Source organism: Mandrillus leucophaeus, unplaced genomic scaffold (assembly GCF_000951045.1).
Source record: "Mandrillus leucophaeus isolate KB7577 unplaced genomic scaffold, Mleu.le_1.0 Scaffold21, whole genome shotgun sequence".
NCBI classification, from domain to species: domain Eukaryota; kingdom Metazoa; phylum Chordata; class Mammalia; order Primates; family Cercopithecidae; genus Mandrillus; species Mandrillus leucophaeus.
In genome coordinates this window covers 1,905,963-1,915,569 of record NW_012102143.1, presented here as the reverse complement: position 1 = coordinate 1,915,569, position 9,607 = coordinate 1,905,963, and the positions used below count along the sequence as shown (strand labels likewise).

Below are 9,607 nucleotides of genomic sequence, written 5' to 3'. Positions count from 1 at the left end.
ACTCCATCTCAAAAAAAAAAAAAAAAAAAGGAAAAAAGAAAAAAAATTTACCTATCAACCAAGAATAAGCTAGGATAAAAACAAAGTATGCCGGAATCGGGGGTGGGGGCTGGGAGGGGAAGTTGCAAGTAAATGTAGTTACAAACAATATAAAAACTTTGATAACCAGAACTAGGAAAAAAAACCAAGAAATTAAATAAAATAAGGCTAAAGAAAGTGACAGACATGGAAGACAAAGAAGCCTGCCCCACCACCCCACAGCCCCTCTTCTGGACTCCTGAGCTCACTTAACCAGCCTGCTGCTGTACTCAGCAGAAGCCCTGACACCTTCATCTGCTCCACCCTCTTCTGACCTGATCACCGGCCTGCCCACTACCCCCTTGACACCTCCACACTCTCCACTCCACTCTCTCCTAACAACCCTACAAACTTCTCTCCCCTTCCAGTTCACCCTCCCTTCTACAGCCTGAGTAGAACTTTCCCACATCTGCAAATCTGAGAATTTCACCAAATAAAACTTCAACAGCAGCCCAAGTCCTGAGGAGTAAGTCCCAAGCCCTGCCCTGGTCCCCTCTGATGTCCTGTTGCTCTGGCCTCCACCAGCCACCCTGGCCCTTCCACCACTTTGCACACTCCACACGGTGTCCCCATCCCAAAGTCTTCGCACTGCTAGTCCCTCCACCTGCCCCATTCCCAAGGTGCCTATTTGCACAAGAAACAGATACACACAGAGACACACAGACACACACACAGAAACAGACACACGCACCCTCTCAGGCTCACGCTTCCCTCAGTGGATTTACTACTGTCATTCTTCATGTCTCAGCTGTGAGACCTCGCTTCCTCTGAGAAGACTGCCCAGCCCCTCCCCAAGGCCAGGTGGGGTCTTCCACATATCAGGCATCATGTAGTGCTCTTCCATCGGAGCTTGTCTCAGCCTGTAACTAAGGCTCTATGTGTGTGCTTATCTGATCTTCCACGAGAATACAAGCTTGATGCAGAGTAGCTCCTCTCCATTTCTACCCAGCACTGAAACTTGAGCACTCAGCATGATGTGTGGCCAGGGTAGACCCCCAAAAAAATGCTTGCCAAAACAATGACTAAATAAACAAGCCAAGTTCCCAAAGAACAAGACAAAGCACATGAACCAGAATTTTTTTCTTTTTAAGTGCAAGAGAAAAGAAGGAAAAAATAGTTTTTCAAAGCTGGAAAACCCAAACTGGAGTCAGGGAGAAATCAGGCTTGCTTTACCCCAGACCAACCAGTTAGCAAAACCTGCACTGCACAAGAGAGAAGGCAACTCTGAGACTTCGAGCAGAAATGCCTTCAAAGACAGCAAGAGCACCGAGCCTGCTCCCGACGACCCCGTGCAACACCAACACTGGGAAATACCATGTCCCCGGAGCTCGCTAATAAAACACCGTGTTTGATTCCTTTCTGGAAAACAGACCATTTTGCATTCTTTTTCTTCCATGTTCCTCAGTCCTTTTTCATTTTCATGGTTTGATATGAACCAAATAAAAGCTAGTGAAACAAAGCACTGAGTAGCATGTTCTCTGTGACTATGTTCTCTGTGACTAAACACTCAGGAATACACAAAACTTGACCAAAAAAAGGATGTCACCATATGGGCTGGCTACAAACAGGTCTAGCATAATAAAATTTGTGAACTTGGCCAGGCATGGTGGCTCATGCCTGTAATCTCAACACTTTGGGAGGCCGAGGCCAGCGGATCGCTTGAGCCTGAGATTTCAAGGCTGCAGTAAACGGTGATCATGCCACTGTACTCCAGCCTGGGCAACAGAGTAAGACCTGTCTCTTAAATTTAAAAAAAAAAAAAAAAGGAAAAGGAAAAGAAAGGAAGATAGAGAAAGAGAGAAGAGGAGAAGGGAAGGGAGGGGAGGGGAGGGGAGGGGAGAAGAGAAGAGAGAAGAGAAGAGAGAAGAGAGAAGAGGAGGAGAAAAAAGAAAAGAAAAAGAATTTGTGAACTGTAAATGTTTAAGAGACAACACAGAAGAGAAGTAGAAGGAAGGAACCAAGAGACCATTAAAATAAGAAAGCATGACTGGCTGCAGTGGCTCATGCCTGTAACTCCAGCACTTCAGGAGGCCAAGGTAGGCGGATTACTTGTGCCCTGAAGTTCAAGAATAGCCTAGGTGACATGGTGAAACGCAGTCTCTACAAAAAACACAAAAGTTATCTGGACATGGTCACATGTGCCTGGAGTCCCAGCTATCCAGAAGGCTGAAGTGGGAAGATTACTTGAGCCTAGGAGGTCGAGGCTACAGTGAGCCACGACTGCACCACTGCACTCCAGCCTGGGTGACAGAGCAAGACCCTCTATCAAAAATAAATAAATAAATAAACAAGAAAGTACAATACGTTCGGCCACAAAACACAGGCATCAGATATGCAATAATCCTGACAGCAGAAAATGGCTGAAGCACAATATTTACAAGGCAAAGGGTTTCTGACTAAAATAAAACAGATTCTAACAACATACTGTTTACAAGAATTAAATCTAGGCCAGGCACATCAGCTCATGCCTGTAATACCAACACTTTAGGATACCAAGACAGATCACTTGGGGCCAGGAGTTAGAGACCAGCCAAGTCAACACAGCTAGACCCCATCTCTACAAAAAATAAAAAAGTAGCTGGGTGTGGTGACAATGCCTGTGGTCCCAGCTACTGGGGAGTATGAGGAGGAAGCTCTCTTGAGACCAGGAGTTTGAGGCTGCAGTGAGCTAACACTGTACCACTGCACTCCAGCCTGAGCAACAGAGCAAGAGTCTATCTCTTAAAAAAAAGAGAGAGAGAGAGAATTAAATTTAAAATAATAAGGAAAACTAAAGATAAAAGTTAGGATGGAAAAGGGTGGGGGGGTTGGTTATATATATTAAGTAAATTCTGAACAAAGAAAAGAAGACTTAGAAATACTAATATCAGAGAATGGTTAATGACACAAACTACTCATTGTGAAAAAGATCTTCTTTAATCCCAGCACTTTGGGAGGTCAAGGCAGGAGGATCACTTGAGACCAGGAGTTCAAGACCAGCCTGAGCAACATAGCGAGACCTTGCTTCTACAAAAAAATGTAAAAATTAGCCAGGCATGGTGTCAAGCACCTGTAGTCCCAGCTAACTGGGAGGCTGAGGCAGGAGGATCACTTGAGCCCAGGAGTTTAAGGCTGCAGTGAGTCATGATTGTGCCAGTTCACTCCAACCCAGTTGACAGAGCAAGACCTTGTCGGGGGTGGGAAAAAAAAGCTACTACTTTATTAATCTTTATTAATAAATGATTACTCAATATTGAGGGTATTATCTTTTAAAACATGTATATGCTTAACAAAGCTTCAAAATGGAGAAGGTGAAAACTGTTAGAAATACATGAACAAAGTGTTACATGTAATTGGCCTGAAATAGATTAACTCCTCACTAACAGCCTATGGAAACAAGTGAAAAAAAAAAAAAAAAACAAACAAGATCATAAGAGGACTTGAACAACATATTTCATAAGTTACAACAGACAAAAACCAATACACAGCCAGGCATAGTGGCTCACACCTGTAATCCCAGCACTTTGGGAGGCCGAAGTAGGCAGATCACCTGAGGTCAGGAGTTTGAGACCAGCCTAGCCAACATGGGGAAACCCCGTCTCTACTAAAAATACAAAAATTAGCTGGGCATGGTGGCGTGTGCCTATAATCCCAGCTACCCAAGGTTGAGGCAGGAGAATCACTGGAACCTGGGAGGTGGAGGCTGTAGTGAGCCGAGACCATACCACTGCACTCCAGCCTGGGCAACAGAGCAAGACTCTGTCTAAAAAAACAAAAAAACAAAAAAACAAAAAACCCAATACACATAAATGCAGACATTGATTTAGAAAACAGAAAAATAGGGCCCAACATGGTACCTTACACCTGTAATCCCAGCACTTTGGGAAGCTGAGGCAGGAAGATCACTTGAGGTCAGGACCAGCCTGGATAACATGGTGAAAACCTATCTCTAACTAAAAATACAAAAATTAGCCAGGTAGTGGTAGGACACGCCTGTAATCCCAGCTACTCAGAAGGCTGAAACAGGAGAAATGCTTTAACCCAGGAAGAAGAGGTTGCAGTGAGCCGAGATCACAGCACTACACTCCAGCCTGGGCAACAGAGTGAAACCCCGCCCAAAAAAAAAAAAGGAAACAGGTGAGGCTCAGTAGCTCACACCTGTAATCCTAGCACTTTGGGAGGCCGAGGCAGGCAGATCACTCAAGGTCAGGAGTTTGAGAACAGCCTGGCCAACACGGCGAAACCCTGTCTCTACTAAAAATACAAAAAAATTAGCCGGGCGTGGTGGCAGGTGCCTGTAATCCCGGCTACTCAGGAGGCTGAGGCAGAAGAATCGCTTAAACACAGGAGGTGGAGGTTGCAGTGAGCCAAGATCATTCCAGCCTTACAGCCTGGGCAACAGAGCGAGACTCCGTCTCAAAAAAAAAAAAAAACAAGGAAATAGAAAAGGAGAATTGTTCAATAATCTAAGAACTAGTTCTCTTTAAAAACAAAGAAAACAAAAAGGCTAGAGTTTAAGAAATCTGACAAGAAAAACAAACTAAACTAACAAAATTAGAAATGCAAAGGAGATCCAACCAGAGACATACGTGTTTAAACTACACAACAGTACACGCTACTAAATTTGAAGGTGTGAAATTAGTGAGAAAGTAAATTACAGATATGGACTCAAAAAGTGAAAAAGGCTCAAATGATCAAAATGCAAGAAATAAATATTTTAGGATTTATTTCAATTATAGCCTTATCTCCCTAAAAAGTCTTCTTGACAAATACTTTAAAATAAATTTTCTCAAACTTAAGAAACAATCAATCCCAAAGCTACATAAAATGTTGCAGAAAACATAAACTCATAGAAAGTTACTAAATGAATTTTATGGGGTTACTTTAACTCTGAAATCAAAACACAACAAACGCAATATGTCCAACTATTATGTAACCATTAAAATTAAAAATAGAAAAAACAATTGTTTAAAACTGCAACAAGGCTACCTTCTCACCCAAAACAAATGCATATACACCAATGGGAAAAATCTAAATTGCAAGATTAAGGAGTAAAATTCAACATTACCAAGAATAATTTTTTTAATAGGAAATACGCAAATAACTGAAACCAAAATGAACATCTAAATTAATGCTCAGGGCCAGGCACAGTGGCTCACGCCTGTAATCCCAGTACTTCGGAAGGCTCAGGCAGGCAGATCACTCCAGGTCAGGAGTTTGAGATCAGCCTGGCCAATACGGTGAAATCCCATCTCTACTAAAATTACAAAAATTAGCTGGGCGAAATGGTGAACGCCTATAATCCCAGCTACTAGGGAGGCTGAGGCATGAGGATCCCTTGAACCTGGGAGACAAAGGTGACAGTGAGCCGAGATCACATCACCGCACTTCAGCCTGGGTGACAAAGGGAGACTACATCTCTAAAAAGTGAATTAATTAATTAACTGATGCTCAGAACACTCCAACGAAATTCAACACCTACTCCTATTAAAGACTCTAAAAACCACGAATCAAAGAAAAATCTATTTGTGTAGTTAAAAATGTCTCTTCCCAGCTGGTAAAAATAAATTAATAGAGAAAACTACAAATACTCCAAGTAAAATAAGAGCAGTTACATCAACACAAAATAAGCAGAGGTTTAGAGAGAGGAAGGAAAATCCCATTTGTATCAGCAACATCAACAATGAATCCATCAATAAACAAAATAAAACTTGAAAGCACATGAAACTAACACTAACCCAAAATGTCGGATCCTAAACTTGAGGAAAATTACTCACCTTGACTGAATTATAAAAGAATAATTTTTAAAATTAGGGGGCATACTTTATGTCTAGATGGGATGGCCTAATAACATAAAGAAAAATAGCTTTAAAAGTTCTAGTGCTGTTATTAAGAGTCAAACCTTATACAGGTAGGTACTAAAGTCAGCCTGTAAAGCCTAAATTATAAAATCATACAAGAAAATGCTACTATAGCCATTAAAAAATATAATGAACATTTAGATCAGCTGACATGAGCAACTGTCTACTATAAATTGTCCTGGGGGAAAAAAAAACACACAGGTGTAAACCAAAAGGTTCAGCATGATCTCACGGGTACACGCAGGTAAAGACACAAATATACAGAAATAAAGATAAACACTCCAGAGTAAGCAGCTGGCCACTTCCAAGTGGTGCAATCACATGATTTCATGCATTTAGAACTTTTGCACAAAGTCCAATATAACTTTTATAAATTCGGAAGGAAGAAAGTTTAAACGTAAAAAAGGAAAAAAAAAGAAATACACCAAAATATTAACACTCAATGTTTTTTGAGGTGGCTGAATTATGGCTGCTTTTTAATTGCTTTAACATACTTGTCTGCATTTTCCAAATTTTCTACACTAATCACAAAAAACAAAACTCTGTACAGAGCTAGTAAGACATGAACCAGCCGAGCGTGGTGGCTCACACCTGTAATCCCAACATTTTGGGAGGCCGAGGCGGGCAGATCACCTGAGGTTGGGAGTTCCAGATCACCCTGACCAACAAGGAGAAACCCCGTCTCTACTAAAAATACAAAATTAGCCAGGTGTGGTAGCACATGCCTGTAATCCCAGCTACTAGGGAGGCTAAGGCAGGAGGATCACTTGAACCTGGGAGGCAGAGGTTGCTGGGAGCTGGAGATAGCGCCACTGCACTCCAGCCCAGGCAACAAGAGCGAAACGCCGTCTCAAAAAAAAAAAAAAAAAAGACGTGAACCAAAACATATTTAAAAAATTTTCATTTTGTCCCTATTGTCCCTTAGTGCTTATGCGTGCCAAATTCTTGGTTATTTTCCAACCACAGTATTACTTTCAGCATTAAATTCAAATTTTACCAGCAATCATTCCAATCAGAAAGAAAAGAATGAAAGTGTTTGAACTGCTTGGACACATGTTCAGATCAAAAAGAAAAGCCAACTTCAGTAAAGAATCAAGAAAGGCGTGACTCAGGAATCTTACCGTAAAACTGTTGTTGACGTTTTTGGTACTGGATTCAGCCACGCTGGCATCTGACAGATCCACCTCATCAAATATGATTGACTGGAAAAGAGACAAACACAGGGACTAAGGCACACAAAGATAAGGACATCCTTAAGCACTAGCCAGCGCTGCCCACCACACCCCCCTGATCCCTACCAAGCACCCACAGAAGCCCAAGTACCTTGAAACTGTAGGATCCAATCAATAAGCGAATCCAAATTAACTCACCCATCTGCTTCTAACCAAAAGCTCGGGCTCACAGGTATAGTGCCATGATTAAAAAAAAAAAAAATCTACGAACTTTGGCATTGCATTAGTGAAGGAAAAAAGAGAGAGAACCAAAGCAAACAACCCAATGCTGCTACTTCTGTATTTACTACTATTGTCAACACCAGTGTTCACTTTTACATGTGAAGTATGTTCTCACACAGTGTTTTAGCTGGGGGAAGGCCCCGGGGTCCGGACTGAGGATTCTGTGTCTTCCCAGCTTGTTCCTCCAGCGAGCACATGGAGGGGAAAGGTCCTGGCTAAAATGAATTCTTCTGGGGAAGAGAGACAAGTCCAAATGGAAGGGGTCTGGCCGTGAAAGGAAACAAGGGAGCAGATCAGAAGGAGACTGGTCCTGGAGAGAGAGAGACGCTCCAGGGCAGGCTGGGAATCAGGCGTGGGGACCTCCCCCATCTCCCTTTCCATTCCCTACACGGTCACAGTCCCCCAGCACAGCCCCTGCCTGCTGTTTCCCATATACCATCCCCTCTATTATACGATGGCTCTATGAGGAACCCTGGAGAAAATCAAACTAATTACTCAGAAAAGAGACTCAATCTTTTAAGTAAACGTCCCCCTCCCCTCGCCCCCAGAACTAACTGTAAAAGGTGTTTTCTCGTGTTTTTTTTTTTTTTTAAGTGAGGGAAGTGGTCAGAACCCTTTCTAAAAAAGCTGCTTTGTTCCATTTCAAATTTTAATGCAGTAACTTTCTAGGGCTATGTCTCAAAATGTAAATGATTCAGATCCCAGATTTCTTAAATACCAAAATATTAGTACTGACACCAATACTGATATAAAAATACAGGTATTCGGAATCCCAGCTAACACACTGGTGTCTGAATGTCTAACAGCACATCCGCTTAAACATGGCAGTAATCTGTGACTTTCCCTGGCTGCTCCTCCTCCAGCAGCACCCACCTGGTGCTTCTAGTTTTAAATCTACCTACAATAGGGCAACAGAAAGAAGGTTAATTGCTAGAAAGCCTAAAAATAAAGAATTTCCCATTTCTGTTCACACATCAAAAAGCTCAGCTCCTTCTACTTTGGCCGGGCACAGTGGCTCATGCCTATAATCCCAGCACCTTGGGAGGCCAAGGCAGGAGGATCACTTGAGGTCAGGAGTTCAAGACCAGCCTGGGCAATGTGGTGAAACCCCATCTCTAGGCCAAGCATGGGTGGCTCACGCCTGTAATCCCAGCACTTTGGGAGGCCAAGGCAGGCAGATCATTTGAGGTCAGGAGTTTGAGACCAGCTTGATCTACATAGTGAAACCCCATCTCTACTAAAATACAAAATACAAGCTAGGCGTGGTTGCAGGTGCCTTTAATCCCAGCTACTCGAGAGGCTGAGTCAGGAGAATTGCTTGAACCCAGGAGGCGGAGGGTGCAGTGAGCCGAGATCTCGCCAATGCACTCCAGCCTGGATAACAGAGCAAGACTCCCTCTCAAAAAAAACAAAAAATAAAAAAAAAGCTCAATATACTTAAAGAATAAAGAATTATTTAATAATAAGAAGATAAAATTCATAACCCTGTGATTCCCCCCAACCTTTCTGAAAGAAAGATATCCAACTTTAATGTGGCTGTTTCTGTGACCCTTTTTTTCCTTTTCCCCATTACTGATGACATTAAAGAAAAGGAAAATGAATAGAAATTACTTTTGATAAGAAATAAAACATACCTTGAGACAAGTAAAACCTGACAGTGTGGAGTGTTACAAAACTCACTGGCAATAACAGATCTGAAAATTGAAGCTTTTCCCACACAAGGACTCAGCACCCCCAATTCCTCCCCCGGGACAGCTCCTGTGATGTCCTCACGTGTGTTTTCCTGCATGGGGCCTCACCTTTGCCGTTTTGGCATAGTAAAGCGTTCGTCCTCGAAGCTTAAAGTATCTCCTTTTTGATCGCTGGAATGAATTGTTCTGTTTGGTCAGCATCCCCTCTTTGATGATGGTCTGAAAGTACAGAAACATATTCATAAACTTGAGTTTTCAAGGTGCCCTTTCACTCTTCCAGCTGAAACGCACCCTGTTGTGGCTGAAACATATTCATGTCTCCAACAGAAAATATTTCTCACACTCTCAACAGACCTTGACCTATGCACAGGCCCAGCACGCTGCCGGGGGGACGGGGGTTGCACCAATCCTTTCCTCTATGGGGCAATGTGTGCCTGTGTGGGTGGGGGTGTCAGAGGCCCAGGGTGTGCCCTGGATGCACTGGCAACATGAAGAAAGGACACTGAGGCTCACAGGGCCACAGTACGCAGCAGCTGGGAAGACA

The 9,607-nt window shown here is 42.8% G+C and overlaps 1 protein-coding gene across 1 annotated transcript in view; it reads right to left on the bottom strand.

Moving 5' to 3' along the window:
* Positions 1-9,383, bottom strand: part of DGKD (diacylglycerol kinase, delta 130kDa) — an 88,750-nt gene extending 79,367 nt beyond the window's left edge. The window contains exons 1-2 of the mRNA XM_011980255.1: positions 9,172-9,383; positions 7,040-7,120 (exon numbers count right to left, since the gene is read on the bottom strand). Coding sequence (XP_011835645.1) covers positions 7,040-7,120; positions 9,172-9,306 — 216 coding nt within the window. The 5' untranslated portion in view covers positions 9,307-9,383. The remainder of the gene's footprint in view (positions 1-7,039; positions 7,121-9,171) is intronic.
* Between the last annotated feature and the right edge of the window lie 224 nt (positions 9,384-9,607).